General features: G+C 39.9%; 1 protein-coding gene across 1 annotated transcript in view; it reads right to left on the bottom strand.

Moving 5' to 3' along the window:
- Positions 1-781: 781 nt before the first annotated feature.
- orai2 (ORAI calcium release-activated calcium modulator 2) overlaps positions 782-18,437 on the bottom strand; it is a 50,836-nt gene continuing 33,180 nt past the window's right edge. The window contains exon 2 of the mRNA XM_043718758.1: positions 782-2,659. Within this exon, the coding sequence (XP_043574693.1) occupies positions 2,108-2,659 (552 nt within the window). The 3' untranslated portion in view covers positions 782-2,107. The remainder of the gene's footprint in view (positions 2,660-18,437) is intronic.

The raw sequence follows: 18,437 nt of genomic DNA, 5'->3' as shown, positions 1-18,437 counted from the left end.
CACAATTGTTGTTAAGCACATAAAAGCTGTACAAGTAAACATCAAAACAGCAAACGTGCAACAATTGGTCTCATTTGATGTGTGCAACAGGGCTGAATTCATAGCCCTCAAAACTTCTATTTTGCAATTTGTACAGTCCAATTGACAGATTTTCATCTCTCCTGAACCCTGACTGAGAAGTATGGATGCTACAGCCAAATTTCCTCCTGGAAATTTCAGATAGAAATTGCTCTTACTAGCCAAATCTCTCCCTTTCAAAAGGGATTATTCATCAGGATTAAACACTTCAAGACTAAATGCTGGATCAGTTCAAAAAGAACATTTAGCACAAATCAGTGTTAGTTTCATTACGGCACAGAAAGGCCATTCAGCCCACGTGAGACTCAACAATGAAATGTCACCAATTTTCATAATCAGCTCATACCCTCTGAAAAAGGCAGCTGATACAGATAAGGTCTGAAATGGGCACATTTTGATTTTTTTTATTCATAATTCAAACTGGCCAGCTTTTAAATACTCCAGATTTACTACAAAGCCCATGCAAGAAAATATCACTTTTATTCTTGTAACTCATATTTTAAGTGATATCTAATTTTAGATTAGATTAGATTCCCCCTACAGTGTGGAAACAGGCCCTTTGGCCCAACCAGTCCACACTAACCCTATGAAGAGCAACCCACCCAGACCCATTTCCCTCTGCCTAATGCACCGAGCACTATGGGCAATTTAGCATGGCTAATTCACCTAAGGGGCACATCTTTGAAATGTGGAAGGAAACCCACGCAGACACAGGAAGAATGTGCAAACTCCACACAGACGGTATCCCGAAGCTGGAAACCTGTGAAGCAGCAGTGCAAATTTAGCTAATAACTACTGGCACCTCTGATATTAAGACATCTTTTAAAAGACTTCAACTTTTAACTGAATAAAGGGCTAAGCTCTCCAGTGCAGGACAATCTCATGAATACAAATTAAGTAAGCAATGTCCAAATAGCCCACAACTGGATTTAAATTTACATCAGAAAATATTTCCCCTTTCTGTCATGAGCAATTGCCCTTTCTGTCAAAGGATGTAACAGACAACAGGCCTCCATTTCAATCCACATCAGTGGTGACATTACTTGCTGTGATCAGAACAGTGGACACCCTATGCATCATTATCTGGGGCATCACAGTAGAGGTGATTCAGGTCAAGATTTGAATCATTTATTGTTAATAAATAAAATGGAGGCACTGTGGCACATCACAATGCAGCATTAGTAAACCTTGTCATGAAATAAGGAGCACAGGCTGGGTCTGCATTCCAGCTAGCTCTTGATACCATTAGCTCAAAGCAGTAATGCTGCAAAGCAGAGAACAAGTAGCAGCCCTATTTCACTATAATACTCTTCAGACCAGTTGGGAGCAGCGTTGGATATCGTTTACACCTGCAAGAACCCAGAAGAAAAAGCTGGTTTTGTTTTCATACTTATAAAAACCACTATTAGTAATTTTGGAGTAGAATAGGGAGGGGAAGAATTTACAGTGATAAGTTTCCATATTCGACAAACAGGCCAAACACTATTCCGTAAGCTCATTTCTGGATCCTCCATTCGGTTTTCCTAGTTATCAAATCCATCACCCTGTCCTTCTGCCAAACTCCTGACCTGCATTCACTTTTGTACTGTTAAAAAACATACAAGCATTAGGGAAAACCTGGCATTGAACAACATCTCTGCATCCATTTCAATCTGGAGTGATAGCTCAGTTTTTATGCCTGTAAGGAACTACGCATTAAAAAAAATCAGCTTCCTTTTAGTTCAAATCATATTTCATCAGCAGTTGGTGTAGTATCTGAGTAATCTGAAGTATTTTTGGATAACCTCATATTTCTAGTTTTACATCTCAATTTGGTGAGTGAGAAAGTTGCATGAACCTTGGTATATTTTTTCATTAGACAACGCAGCAAGTGCTGTAACCACAAAGATAACTAAAAGCCACAGCTGTAAACCTGGATTCCTGAATAAACACGCGGCCACTTGGCACTTGCAATGAGAGCGTCTGTAGAAGCCCAGATCCCAGGATGGTCGAGGAATTAAATCTTTTATTTTTGTCATTTTCAACTATTTCAAACCATTTGCAGGACCCGGTCATGACCATCCAGTTGCACCTTCAGTTTATGCAGCTCTTCAATCTCTTGATTGTGGCGCTCTGTTTTATGCCCTACCAGTGAACGGTAAAAGTGTATTGTGAAAATCACAAAAATAAGGCCCACAGGTACCATGATGATAGTGGATGCCAAAGCTGCATTCCACCCAGTGTGTCCGTCTCCTGCCTGGACTGGACCAGTTTCCTTGTCATTCATTACAGCTTTGTCTACTGGTAGAAACTTGATCCAGCAAAGCAGTACCACCTCCGTGAGAAACAGTAAAATGCCGAGAGCAGTTGAGAAACCCCAAGCTAGCTCGATATAGTAGTGCATGCGCTCATGGGGCGACTCGTTGACAGAATTGAGATTGTGAATGTTGCTGACAGCTTCCACGTTAGGAAGGATGCATGTGCTGATCAGCAGGGCAAAGAGGTGGACAGCAACCAGTACTGTTGTGCAGGCACTGAAAGCAATGAGCAGAAACTTGGGATAGTTGTACTGCATCTCCAGCTGTACTTCAACCATGGCAACCTGCAAAAAAAAAAAAGAAACCTCATTGAGGATTGTTTGATAGATCCTGGCAATTCCACAGCAATATTAATACAGGTAATTTCACAATGATGAGGTAAAAAATACTCTGGGCAGACTGGGATGTGCAGAAAGAGGTAGCCTCAGAGTTTAAGTATGCTATTTATGCCCTCAATACTATTACTGCATGCTTCATATGAAGGGCATCAACCAACACAAGTCACCAAGACAAACATAAAAATACACAAATATTTTATCTGGTATAATAATTTTCCACTTCATATCAATGGAAATGCACAACTTTGTATCAAAAAGTGAGGATTTCAAATTGAACCTCACAGTAGTAATGAAAAATGAATGAAATTTATTTTGAAAAGGCCAAAACATAACACAATAAGCACAGGAGAACATGCAGAAGTGCAGAATTTTGGACCAACGGGATCATGATGCCCCATAAGATAAACAGGATTTGACATGTGGGATGGTATCCATGTGAATTAACACAGGCTACTGAGGTTGTTTAGAGTGCTGTTCAACAACCCACAAAAGTTGGACATTCCACGAAATTGTTAGAATGATGGGAGATAGTTCAGATTTGCAGAACCAAATCTGCCAGCCCATTTATTCTATAAAGATTATCAAGTTACTTCAAACTGCAATATCTCAGCATCATTCTAGTCCTACAGCATTCTATGTGGATAATATTACAGGGTCTGCATTACTTGAGCTCATTGCGTCAGCAAAATTCTGGAGCCAAAAATAAAATCGCTGAAAAATCAGATTTAATCATCCACATTTTAGTGATATTAAATTGCCTGTCAGAATCCATATGAACAACTGACTGATATTTATTCTTTAAAAGTTCAGAAATCATCCAGAAAATAACAAACATGTAGTGGAACCAATCACAATTTGTTATTATGTCAATGAATGAGGTCACCAAAAAATTTTTTTTTAAATTACTATGAAAGGGAAAAGATACAAGAAATTTGTCATTTTACGAACTGGAACATGGATGTAGGTTCAAGTTCCATAACGCAGAAAGGAATAGAGATGGTGAACCAAGTTTTGACCAGGTGATGTGAGATTCCAGCCACTAAATGATTTCAGGTATTTGGTCTCCCTTACGACACCAGTTTTCACTTCCAGAAACATGAAATGAATTGCCTATTTTTATTCGATATGAGAAACACATTCAGTGCTGTAAAGCCTTAAATAGTCAGTAAGTGAAAAGAAAGCTGCCTGGGCCATAATTTAAAAAAATCCCAATTCAATTTGACTAAAGAATCCCCTCTCAGGTTAGATTTCTACCCTTGCTACCTGTATAGTTATCGTGATATAACTCCCAATATCAATTCTCCTGATAATTAGTGGAACAGTCCACAACTGTTAAACAAACAGTCCATCCCTTTTGCACCCCACAAAATAGCACAACAGCTGTGTATTGCAAAGCATCGATATAATTCTTCTTACAAACAGAAAGAGCAAATGAGCATTAATGGACTGCACCCCAGAGATCAAGACTAGACCCATTTTAGTTTACAGCATGAACGGATGCACACACCCACCCACCATCCACTCCTTCCAACAACAAAGTGGTAGCAGCAGTGAACATCATCTACAACATGAACAAAGCAATTCACCAAGGTTCCTTCAACAGTATCTTCACAATCTCTACTGATGACAGAAGAATAAGGACATTAAGTTCCCATCCAAGACAAACAACATTCTGACTTTGAATGATAATACTATTCCTTCACTGGTCAAAAATCTGGAAATCCCACCTCTAACAGCTGTGGGTGTGTATCTACGACGTATGGTGTGCAATTGTTCAAGGCAGCAATCAACTCACCACTACCTTCTCAAGGGCATTGGTAGGTAAGTGAGGCAGTTTGCAAGCAGCAAGGAATACTGAGAAACTTCAAAAAGGCTTTGACAAGTTAACACAATAGGCAGAAAATTAAGCTGGAAAAGAGAGAGGTAATTCACAATACTGTTTTCAGTTTGAGTGTATATGAATCCTAGGGGATCCAAATACATAATTTCCTGACAATTGAGGCAGGTAGATAAAGCAAAATATTTATGAAATACATTGTTTAGGTCAGAATTCCACCCATATCCACAATTTGGAACAACCCATGCTAAAATGGGCTTTAAATTACGAGGGCAAAAAGGGGACGAGATAGTTTTATTTTAAAAAGTTAGAGTTAATGAGAATCCAAAGGGCTTTTATAAATACATTAAGGACAAAAGGGTAACAAAGGAGAGAATAGGCCCCCTCAAATATCAGCAAGGCAGCCTTTGTATGGAGCCGCAGGAGATGGGGCAGATACTAAACGAATATTTTGCATCAGTGTTTACTGTGGAAAAGGTCATGGAAGATATAGAATGTGGGGAAATAGATGGTGACATCTTGAAAAATGCCCATACTACAGAGGAGGAAGTGCTGGATGTCTTGAAAAGCATAAAAGTGGATAAATCCTCAGGACCTGATCAGGTGTACTCTACAACTCTGTGGGAAGCTAGGGAAATGATTGTTGCGCCCCTTGCTGAGATAATTGTATCATTGACAATCACAGGTGAGGTGCCAGAATACTGGAGGTTGGCTAACGTAGTGCCACGGTTTAAGAAAGGTGTTAAGGACAAGCCAGGGAACTATAGACCAGTGAGCCTGATGTTGGTGATGGGCAAGTTGTTGGAGTGAATCCTGAGGGACAGGATTTACGTGTATTTGGAAAGGCAAGGACTGATTAAGGATAGTTAACATGGCTTTGTGCGTGGGAAATCATGTCTCACAAACTTGATCAAGTTTTCTGAAGAAGGAACAAAGAGGATTGATGAGGGCAGAGGGGTAGATGTGATCTATATGGACTTCAGTAAGGCATTGTGGGCGGCACGGTGGCACAGTGGTTAGCACTGCTGCATCACAGCGCCAGAGATCCGGGTTCAATTCCCGCCTCAGGCGACTGACTGTGTGGAGTTTGCACGTTCTCCCCGTGTCTGCGTGGGTTTCCTCCGGGTGCTCCGGTTTCCTCCCACAGTCCAAAGATGTGCAGGTCAGGTGAATTGGCCATACTAAATTGCCCGTAGTGTTAGGTAAGGGGTAGATGTAGGGATATGGGTGGTTGCGCTTCGGCGGGGCGGTGTGGACTTGTTGGGCCGAAGGGCCTGTTTCCACACTAAGTAATCTAATCTAATCTAATCTAATCTAATCTAATCTAATCTAAATCTAATCTAATCTAATCTAATCTAATCTAATCTAATTCAACAAGTTTTCTCATGGGAGACTGGTTAGCAAGGTTAGATCTCATGGAATCCAGGGAGAAATAGCCATTTGGATACACAACTGGCTCAAAGGTAGAAGACAGAGTGATGGTGGAGGGTTGCTTTTCAAACTGGAGGCCCTGTGTCCTGTGGTGTGCGACAAGGATCGGTGCTGGGTCCACTACTTTTCGTCCTTTACATAAATAATTTGGATGTGAACATAAGGAATATAGTTAATAAGTTTGCAGATAACACCAAAATTGGAGGGGTAAGTCAATGAAGAAGGTTACCTCAAAGTACAACGGGATCCTGATCAAACGGGCCAATAAGCTGAGAAATGGCAGATGGAGTTTAATTCAGATAAATGCGAGGTGCTGCATTTTGGAAAAGCAATCTTAGCAGGACTTATACATTTAATGATAAGGTCCTAAGGAGTGTTGCTGAACAAAGAGACCTTGGGGTGCAGGTTCATAGCTCCTTGAAAATAATGTCACAGGCAGATAGGATAGTGAAGTAGTTGTTTGGTATGGTTTCTTTTATTGGTCAGAACACTGAGTACAGGAATTGGATGGTTATGTTGCGGCCGTACAGGATGTTGATTAGGCTACTTTTGAAATGTTGTGTGCAATTCTGGTCTCCTTTCCTTCCTATCAGAAGGATGCAGAGAAACTTGAAAGGGCTCAGAAAAGATTTACAAGGATGTTGCCAGGGTTGGAGGGTTTGAGCTATAGGGAGAGGCTGTGTGATATTAAAAAGTTAATTTGCTCTGCTGACCTGCAAGAAATTGAATGCCCTGGGGGTAGGGTGGTGTGTCTTTGTCTTACCGGTGGAATGTGGGAGGTCTGTATTCCCATCCCTTGCCATTCAGGGGTGATTTACATTTTTCATCCCCTATTCAGAAATCAGTAAGAACATTCCAGTTGGAATTTGACTACTCCCCCATAGTTATAAAAAAACTATTTGCAACAGATTTGACCATTAAGGATGATTTACATTACACTGTTTCTGGGGGGGGGGTGAGGTGATCACTGCTTTGTGTCTTGAGTGGCAGATGACTGTGAGGGAGTGACTGGGGGATGTCTTGTGGGCATTGCTAATTGTGATGTGGAGATTTTCTATAAAGGAAGGACTGTTTCCTTTGTTCAGAGAGAGCTTTTGCCACAACCCATAAGCCTTGTGAGGTGTGTGTTGAAAGGTTCCTCCAGAGACCCCTGGACACAACTCGCAAGCATGGTGAAGAATGTTCAGGGTTTCTCCAAAGCTTGTATTGTACTGTGCTTAATAAAACTTGGTTGTTCACAGAAGTTGGCATGCTGCAATTGCATCAAGTACATAAGAATCTCAGGAAAAAAAAACTTAACAGCTGAATAGGCTAGGGTTATTTTCTCTGGAGTGTCGGAAGCTGAGGAGTGACGTTTTAGTAGTTTATAAGGTCATGAAGGGCATGGATAGGATAAATAGAGAAAACCTTTTCCCTAGGATGGAGGAGTCCAGAAGTAGAGGGCATAGGTTTAGGGTGAGAGGGTGTGGTGAAAGGGTTAAAATTGTGTCCCAATACATGTGTGAATCTAACCGAAAATGGAAGGTGGAAGTGGTGGAGGCTGGTACAATTACAACATTTAAAAGGCATCTGGATGGATATATGAATAGGGTTTAGTGCCAAGTGCTGGCAAATGGGACTAGATTATGTTAGGATATCTGGTTGGCATGGATGAGTTGGACCGAAGGATCTGTTTCCATGCTGTACATCTCTATGGCACTCCAACCAGAACTCTATCAACAAATCCATTGACTTGGATCCCATTTACCAACACCTGAGAAAAAGAACAGGAAACAACATCACCAACCCAAGGAGACCTAAACACACTAAAAATTGAGTCATACCATCAGTGCTTCACCAGAGGGTCACTGATTATTTTACCTAGTATGGTGACAAAACATCTGAAAATGAACCTTCCAGCGCAGTGAGCAAACTTACATCCAGAACCTCAACTTGAGCTACAAGTCTTCTCAAACTCGCTAATTTCTAAGACTCTATAAGCCAAGGGTGGGAAACAACAGTTATGCATGAATAACCAAACGAGATACTGGGATTAATTTCACTGGCCTATGGAGAGATGCAACTGCATCTTTTAAAATTGTTGAAGGATCTTCATAGAATGCTTAAAACAAATTAATTTTTCAGATTGAGCAGTGGGTGGCAAGCAATTATCAAATTAAAACTGTAAGGAAGTTAGGATTGTTTTTATGCAGAAAGTTGATGTACAGAATACTTTGTTACAGTGTCATTAGTGTAAACATTTGGACTCTAGTCACAAACATTTAAAGGAGTCGTATTTGGGCAAATTTAATGCCCATCCCCAAAGGTGAGCTTGGAGGTGGAGATGGGAGATAGCACCTCCTTCACACTGTTGCTTTTACACCTTGTTTATGCTTTCTTCGTCTTGCTTTGCTTCACATGCAAGTAAACATAATACAACCTTTGATCTGAATCTTCATGTTAACTCACACAGTGTATGTTCCATGATCAAAACTGATTAGCATAGTGGGCATTCTGAGAATTTACTATATTGAAGATAGATTATCCAACTCATGGTACACTAGCCAGTAATACACAGAAAAGAAACATGTTTAATTCATAGCAGACTGGGGTGTTTTTACATAACCATTCCAACAAACTATTTTTGGTGATGAACTTGGCCAACAGTTCTGTATTTTAATCAACCCTCTATGCTTTTCCAATACTTCCTATTTGAAATGATATCACTGATGTCATTGAAAATGAAAGACTGAACAAGGACACTGCTCATAAACCTTTATTGCAAACCTCACACTCATTCATAGTAACCTCACCTCTGGACAAGGAATGTCACATCCTTCTTGGACAAGCTCAACTAGGTGGAAACGCAATCTGGGCATATACAATTTTTTAAACGCTTGATGAGTTTCAGATCATTAGAAATTCAAAATGTCAGTATGCAAAATTGTCAAACAATTAACAGGAAACCTGCTGCAGAGATACCATGGAAAAATACAGCAGAGATACCATGGAAAATTTGCTGTTGGTGAAACAAATTTACTTTAAGAACTAATAAAAAACAGATTAATAATTTTAAAGATCAGTACAATGTTTGATTAAACAGTCATAGTGACATAGCTACTGGAATAGAGTAATTTTAATTTTTATCCATTATCCGGAACAGGTTTATAATCCAGTGTAGCCCAGAAGTATTTATTTTTGCCTTTTTAACAAGATATTCACTGTATTCTCAAGCAGATATAAGGCACTATTTCAGGAAAACTGAGGAATTTTTCGGTAGCCAAAATCCATTCCTCAGCCAACAATGCTATAGATTAACTGCCTTTATAAATTAATCTCTCTTTGGGAAAATTAACTGCTATATCATCTACACCAGTGACTACTTTACAAAAGTACTTCACTGGTTGTAAAGTGCTTTAGGGCATCCTGGATCTGTGAAAAATGCTAAACAAACACAAGCTCTTCTGTTAGATTTTAAAAAAGCATCTTTTTCAAGATTCATGTATTTTTGAACAACCAATTGCATTGAACTTTTAACATAGTAAAAGCACGCCAAGATATTTAAAATAAAAACAAAATCTGCCTCAGAACCAAACAGGATCATGAAAAACTTCAGGAGCTAGATCTAGGGTGACTGCTTAAAAGATTAGAAGAGCAGATTATGAGCAAGGAAATTCCAGAGCTTGCATTGCAGCTAAATATCTGATTGCTAATTGTGGATCAATTAATAACTGGGGATGTTCAAGTGGCAGAATCAGTATAATGGAGAGACTATAAAGATGGAAGCCACTGGAGATTGAGTGTTGGATTGTTCCTTCAAATGTACATATGTCAGTAAATAGAAGCGTGATGGGTGAATGAGACTAGTGGGCAGGAAGCAGAGTTGCACATGAGCTCAAGTTTAGATAGGGTGGGAGAGAGTAGGCAATCCACAACAGAATTAGAATGCAGAATTAACGATTTGTTTAACCCTGTACTTGGAAGACAACTATAAACACCAATTTTACTTTATTCAAATAACCTTTACTTTTATGATAAGCATTTTTTAAAACCATCATACACCGCACAGTCCCCAAAATGAGGAAACGTTTTACACAATATAGTCAGTACAGAAGCACTGCAAATGGAAATAACCCTCTGATAAACTGTTAACCCAAGGAGCCTTTTCATATCTGCAATTCAGGAGAAAAATGAACTTGTTTGTCCACAAGGATTATCACCCTATTTTTTCAGCGTATGCTGAAAATTAACAAATGTTTATGTAAATTTAATAAAGGGAAAAGCAAAAAGGGCATCTAAGTTGAGAAAAAAACATCCACAGGTAGTGATTATCTGCTAGCAAAAATTAGCTTTAAAAGCTGGTAGCTGGCAAATACAGGAGATGACTTTGTAGCACAGACCTGAGGTTAAGAGAAATGATGAAGATACAGTAGAAGTTGGTAGAATTTTGGGCTCACTGCAAATGCAGGGAGAATTAAAAAGATGTGGAATAGCAAAGTTGGAGCTTTAAAGGGACTGAATGAAGCTCAAAAGGACAAGTAGCATGGTGATGCCAGTCACAATGAGCAGAAAGGTTCCTTATTATTTGGAGAAATGGTATCAGTCAGTAGGATCCCAGGCCTGCACTCATTTATAAAATGGGTGTAAGTGGATTTTCTCTCTTCCGATCAAAAACTGGGCACTTCAACAGAAAGTATACCAAAAACAAACATGACTAATTATGGTTAATCAACCTTTTCAATGCAAGAAGTGAAATTCTTTTCAGTTACAGCTAAAACTAAAAACAGGGCAAACAATACATCAGGCATCACCTGTGGGAGAAAAAGAAGGATAACTTATCAGGTACGTGCTTCAAATTTCAGGTTTCCAATTCCTGCTTTCATTTTCAGTATCTTCAAAATTTTGCATTTTGCTGGTTTGCAGATGCAGCAGATAATTAAGGTGGCAAATGGAATATTGTCGTTTATCACTAGAGGGTTGGAGTTCAAAAATAGGGAGTCTATGCTGCAGCTGTCTAGGGTGCCGGTGAGGCCATACCTGGAGTACTGTGCACAATCATGGTCTCCTTACTTAAAAAAGGATGTACTGGCACTGGAGGGGGTGCAGAGGAGGTTCACTAAGTTGATTCCAGAGTTCAGAAGGTGGACTTATTAGGAGAGATTGAATAGAATGGGACTATTAAACATTGGAATTTAGAAGAATGAGTTTGGGGGGGGGGGGGGTTGTCTTATAAAACCATATAAAATTATGACAGGAGCAGATAAGATAGAAGCAGGGAGGCTGTTTCCACTGGCAGGTGAAACTGGAACTAGGGGGCACAGCCTCAAAATAAGGGGAAGCAGATTTAGGACTGACTTGAGGAGGAACGTCTTCACCGAAAGGGCTGTGAATCTGTGGATCCCTGCCCTCTGAAGCAGTTGAGGCTACCTTGTTGAATATTTTTAAGGCAAAGATAGATAGATTTTTGAACAGTAAAGGAATTAAGGGTTATGGCGAACGGGCAGGTAAGTAGAACTGAATCCACGAAAAGCTCAGCCATGATCTTATTGAATGGCCAAACAGGCTTGATGGGCCAGATGGTCTACTCCTGTTCCTATTCCTTACATTCTTGTTCCATTACACCCAACCAGTACAGGGTAAAGAAAGCATTACGGTCAAGTAGTAAATTTGTTAAAAGTCTGACAGAAAGATCCTTTCACTTCTTCCCGTAAATTTCTCTGTGATGGAATGCTTTATTACCTTAAAGGCACAACATAAATACAAGATATTGTTATATACAGCAAACCAGTGACAGACTGCCTTGTATGCAGCCATACAGATTCATGGAGATGATAATGCCCCATTCCATGCTCAATAAAATCCTCACCCAGAGCAATATTTAATGCACATTTCCCTTGCCTGTGGAATTATCTCCAGGAATCAGTACTTAGTGGTCTACTTCTTGACAGGAGTTTGATACAGTTAAGACTTCACCAGAAACATGTAATGAGTGGCCTGCCCAGTGCTACCACAACACGATTTCTTCAAGTATTTGTGTTTGTCAGGAAGCACTATCGTTAATTGTCTCTAGCTGCACCATAATCAGAAAATCAGACAGCACAGAAGAACAGTTGATACATCACATCTGTGCCAGGTCTTTAGAACAGCTAAATAATTAACTCCAAGCGGCCTGCTTTTCCTGATAACATTTAGATCTCAATCTCTATTGGAAATAATTATAATATCTGATATCATTACCCTCCAAGGCATTGCATTCCAGATCATAACGGCTGCATAAATGTTTTTTCCTCATGTCCCATATGGATCTCTTGCTAATAATGCAAGCATTATCTATAACAGAAACTGAAAATGTTAGAAAACTTCAGCAAGTTTGACAGCACTGAGGCAAATATGGCACATCTTCACAACCGAAAGGGTTTGGAAAATGGTGGTTTTTATGCTGTTGACAGAAGGGGGAGAGAAGCAAGTGGAACAGATTGCAAATAAAACAGATTGCAAAAGGCAAAAGATATGTTAGCAGTAAGGATCGATGAGGATGTAAAATAGATGTTAATGATAGGTGTGAAAAGGAGCAAAACCAGAACAACACAGTTGAATTCCATATTGAGTCCTACAGTCCTGAAGGCTGTAAAGTGCCCAAGTGGAAAATGAGGAGTTTCTCCAACTTGTACTGAGCTTTGCTGGAATAATGCAGCAGGCCTAACATAGAACAGTGTTGCATAGGAACATGCTCTTCAACCCACCAGGCCTGTGCCAACCAATATGCTATTCTAAACTAATCCCACTTGCCTGAATATGGTCCATCACCCTCTACTCTCTGTTCATGTGTCTGTCTAAATGCCTCTTAAACATTGCCATCATATCTGCTTCTACACTGAGATGTTAGCATAGGAGCAAGATGGTCTGTTGAAATGTAAAGCAACTAGAAGGTTAGGGTCATTCTATTAGACAGAACAGAGATGTTCTGCAAACAGGTCACTCAATTTACTTTTGGTCTTGTCAATGCAAAGGAGACTGCATTGCAAGCTGCAAACACAGTAGATGAGATTGATAAGAGTATAAGTAAATTGCTGTTTTATGTGGAATGTGTGGTTGGGGCCTTGGACAAAGATGGGGAAAGTGTAAGTGTTACACCTTCTGCAATCACACTGAGAGGAGAGGGGTCTAAAGAAGTATTAGCGCTGATAGATGAGTAAACAGGGTATAGTTGAATGAATGGTCTCAGTGGAATGTAGAGGAAGATGTGTTTGGTGGTTGTATCTTGCTGGAGGTGGCAGAAATGTTAGCGCATGATTCTTTGCTTGTGGAGACTTGTATGAGGACGAGGGGAATCCTATCTCTGTTCTATGAGAGAGTAAGGGGTGAAGACAGAAGTGTAGGAAATGGGAGATGGGGAAAAAATTGTCAAGTGAGGAAAGACGGGGGCAGAGGCAGTGAAAGGTAGTATCATTGAATCAGATGTGACAGATATTGGGAAGATGGAATGGAATTCCTAGAGGAAACAGGGGATGAGGAGGTGTAGCCAAAGTAACTGTGAAAGTCAGTAGATCTGTAGTGGACACTAGCGAGCTGCTTATCCTCATAAAATGAAAACAGGAAATCAGGAAAGGGTGGAGTCAAAAGGTGGACCTGTGAAGATGAGGAGGATGGAAACTGGAAACAAAAATTGATTAATTTTTCCAATCCGAATGACAGCAGGAAGTAGTAGCACTGGAGAGAGTGTTGTGTTTTGTGTGCTCACTGAACATGGGGCGATAAAGAGTCAAAGTAGAAAAAATAAGTGCAGTGGAGAAGTAACAAGCTGAAATGATGGGTAGTCTAGGGTAGCCATCTGTGGATTTTGTGAAGAAGGTAGAAGCAAGATGCACAGGGTTGGGCGACAATAAGATGGGAAACTGTGGAGAGGATATCTGCAGAGATGAGATCAGTGATAGTCCTGGAAATAACAGCTTGATGTCCAATAGTGATGTTTTGGTCTGGGAGAAATAGGAGGAAATATCTGAAATTGAGGATTAGCCTCTGCAAGGCAGATGCTGCGACGCCAAACAACAGCCCCACCATTACCTGCAGTTTTGATAAAGTCAGGGTGAGACCTAAGAGAATGCAGTACAGAATGTTCAGAGGGAGACAGGTTAGAGTGGGTGAGAAAGAAATTAAGGTTGCCAATCAACAGGAACAAACCAAAAACTTGTAATTACCCCTTTCACTTAAACTGCATTTGTTTTTTTCAAAACTTATTTTGAACTATATGAAGAAAGAATGTATCCAAGGTAAGGGGAAGCAGTGACTTAGTTGTAAATGATAATGTCATATATAATGGTAATGTCACTAGTCACCCAGAATCCCAGACTAACGCTTATACAGTTGGAAGATGGTGAAATATGATTTTAATAGAAATCTGAAATTTAAAATGTCTATTAGCGACCATATAACCACTGAATTATCACAAATATGCATCTGGCTCACTAATGTCCTTTAGGGAGGGAAATCCGCTATTCTAACCTGGTTAGATCCACATATGACTTCAGATACATAGCATTGAGGTTAACCCTCAAATGTCCTCTAAATTGGCCTAGCAAGCCATTCAGTTCACGGGCAATAAATGTTGAATCAACAGGTGACACCCACATTCTATTAATGATTTAAAGAAAATACAAACATGTAAACTGCTCAAAGAGTCACCTGAATCAAATAGGAAACCTTCACTTCAGTGGCCATTATCATTCATACTATCAAGAGTTGATGCCAAACAATTTCCTTTGACAATTGTAAGCCACTTCGGCTTGCTAAGTCCAAGATAATTAGTAGAATACAGACCAGATGTTACATTCACAAAGCAACCCAAATACTGCCTGTTATTATGTGCAAGATATCCTCTGCATTCCGATTGCAGTTAATGGCACAAGCCATCTCAAACAGCAATTGGAGGGGATTATATAGGAGTCAAGAGTGTGTGGTGCTGGAAATTATATAGGAGTCAATCTAAGCATCTTGTAATTGACCACTGGGATTTTATCAGACTGTAGCTTGCTGATACACACAACAAAAACAATAATTACAAGCACAAATGTTGCTCCCTTGAGTGCCAGAACTGGACTGGCCTTAAAGCTCTTTTCATGTCTTTAACTAGAGATAATTATGTGAGATAAACTGTGCGGAAGAGTACTAAGCAATTACAATTTATACTTGCGAAATATTTGTGATGCAACAAACATCCAAGATGTTTTACATGAAATTAGTGGACATAAGCAGATAGTGAAGAGTGACTAGTGTGGTTGAAGAGGTTGTTTTAAAACCACAGAGGGAGCAACAGAGGATATGCAAGACTTTGGTAAATAATGAAGTTGAGATGAAGTGAAGCCACTGTGGGATTTAAAACTGACAGCCATGTTTTGAAACAGATGCTGGGGAGCCAACTGTCAACTCAGTTAAGTGGAAGATCAACAGAGTAACATGCTGAGTAGTTGGAGCTTATTTGGAGGGTTGAGTGTTTTTCCAAGCCATATGATGCCCAAATTGAGAATTAAAATTGGATGCCACCTACAGCCATATTGAAGATGAGCTATAGGGCATTCATAATGCTGTAATAGAACAATGCCACCAAATGGAATGGAAATGGGAAGAAAATGGAGGAGTGGTGTCAGTTCCATAATCCTGTTGTACTCTAAGAAGAATAGCGCACAGTAATTATTTTCATGTAGGTTACTGTTTGCCTTTGATCAGAATGGTCTTAAGTTCTAAGTTAGGCATGAACTAATGGCAATTAGGAAATATGAATTGCTGACGTATAGCACTACAATAAAGTCTATGCCTTCTTAAATTTCCACTTCACAAATAGACAAAACACGAATGTTTAGCCTGGAAACAAAAACAAAAAAAACTCTGAGAAACAGTTGCATAGCACTATCCTGTGGACCAGACGTCGACGATTTGCTTTCTTTCTCTTCCTTTCTGTTCCTTTTTAGTTTTTTGCTGTTGAGACAAGGTTGTTTGCACACAACTGGTTTGAATTCATCCTTTCACTGACTTTGAAGACATTTTTTTCTCTCCTTCAGCAGGAGCTTTGCTAAGAAAGGAGCGTTGAAAGCTAGCTACTACTGAAGATTTTCTAATATCACCACACAGGAGAGACAGTGAGAAACGTATTGATGTTTTTCTCTTTGAGGGTATGCAGTTCTCTGCTGCAATATCCCACACAAGCAATGGTCATCTGGTCAGGAGCCAATCAGAACTTCAGTGACATGCAGTTTTCCCTTTATTCAACCATTAGCTTTGTAGGGTCTGATTCTGCTCCCACTGTTCCAGAAAAAAATACTTTGTACACAACTCTCAGTGTGCTCCAGCAAACATGAGTTTTAAAACTGCAGCCATATCTTTGCACAATCTTCCCTTTTTAATCTACAGTCCAAAAATAAAGGAAATAAAACAATGCGGTATAGCCGCAACAGAATTTTGCGTGGGTTGGAAGGAAAACACAGAAATGCACAAGATGGGCAAACAAACCCTTGGGGTGATGAAACTTTGATTTGTTTCTTTAATTATTGCAAGAAAGTGTGGGTGGAGATGTGGGACATAAGGGGCAATATTCCAGAATTGAATGGAAGAAATCATGCCAACAGACTGGAAATGGAATAAAAGATAAAGTTCAAACTTCAACATGGCCGAGCGTGGCATGTAAGGCTAAACTCAGTATTAAAAAGGATGCCACATGCAGGACATAATAAGCTTGATGCAGTAACTGGAAAGTCAATCAGCCTCAAATGGATAAGAGATGCAATCTTCGTTATGGCTTCTCCCCGATGCAATATTTCACTGCTATTAATGAATTTGACTAATGAAGGTGAGACAGCATTTCTAAGCTAACCTAGATTTCCCTGTGATGCCCAATTTTAAATAAAGAAGGATACGGTGGAGCACAAAGGAAAAAAACTGTGGAGACCGAGCTCACTACTCAAATCCGGGTCCTCAAGAGCTTTGTTACTTCTTGATGAGTTTGGCAATCCATATTATCATGTGGAAAGTATAAGAAAAGGATCAAAATCTGTACTCCGCATTCCTAGAATTATTTGCACAAAGAGGCTGTGATCACATTTCTGAGTCCTCTGTAATATGACCATCTATTAACGTCACCCTACAAGAATAAAGGCTATCCTTTCCACAACAGTCTTTTTTCTGTTCAACCAAATTGCAAATCCAGCAAGCAGAAGGATCTTCAATTCAAATCTCCTGTAGGATATTTGACTTTATCTCACTATTACTGATAATAACAAGGGAATTACTGTACCCATCAATGTGCAATTCATACTATAGGAAGGATGCGACATTACTAGAGAGGGTGGATAGGATATTCACTAGGAGGTTGTGTAGGTCGGGTATTTCAGCTTTAAAGGGAGACTACATAGGCCTGTGCTGTTTTCCTTGGAGCAGAGAAAGCTGCGGGGGCACCTGACTGAGGGCCACAAAATTATGTGGGGAACAGATAGGGCTGATAGGAAGAAGCTAATCCACTTAGTAGAGAGGTCAATTAGCAGATTGAGGGTAAAGGGAAAGAGGTTCAGAGGGGATTTAAGAAAAAATGATTTTACTCAGAAGATGGTGGGCATTTTGAACTCTACCTAAAAGGATGGAGCAGGCAGGAACCATCACAAGACAAATAACCCTGCACCTGACATGCAAAAGCACATGAATGATAGGCAAAGGGCTGGGAAATTAGATGCCTGCTGAACAGCATGAATGCAGTGAGTCTAATGGCCTCTTTCCATGCTGCAGTATTCCGACTCTCTAGCATTCAACAGAGAAGCACACCATTTGGCCCAACCAGTGCAGAATGGCATCTGTGCTCCACTCAATTCTCTAGTCATCCTTTGACATCTAAATCTATCATGACCCTCAATTGTCTTCTCCCTTGTGCTTATGCAGCTTCCCTTTAAATTAATTCTTTAACTCACCACAATTATTATAGGAGCAAATTTCACATATTTACCATTCACTCAGATGGGTTGCTTCAAAATTGTCTATTTTATTTTTTGGTGATTATCTTTTATTGATGAGATCCAGTCTTGCTCAGCCCTACACATGGAATTATCAAAACATCTCGTACTTTTGAAAATCACTAAGTCATCCTCAGCTTACTATTTTCAAGGCAAGAGAGACCCAAGCCATATCCTCCATTTCCAATAGGTGAAATCTTGCATCTTCCTGAAGGGTTTGGAGGCATATGGGTGAAATGCTGGCAAATGGGACTAGATCACATTGCGATGTCTGGTCAGCAAGGACAAGTTGGACCAAAGGGTCTGTTTCCACACTGTGACACTCCTCCAAACCACTCATTACCTTGACTAGGAAATATATCATCATTCCTTCATCGTTGCTGGGTCAAATCCTGGAATTCCCTCCTAAGGGCATTGTGGGTCAACCTACAGCTTGTGGACTGCAGCAATTCAAGAAGGCAGCTCACCACCACTGTTAAGGGATGGG

The sequence above is a fragment of the Chiloscyllium plagiosum genome, chromosome 28 (assembly GCF_004010195.1).
Source record: "Chiloscyllium plagiosum isolate BGI_BamShark_2017 chromosome 28, ASM401019v2, whole genome shotgun sequence".
Classification (NCBI taxonomy): Eukaryota; Metazoa; Chordata; class Chondrichthyes; order Orectolobiformes; family Hemiscylliidae; genus Chiloscyllium; species Chiloscyllium plagiosum.
The sequence above is the reverse complement of the archived record's forward strand: the minus strand, read 5'-3'. Positions and strand labels throughout refer to the sequence as shown.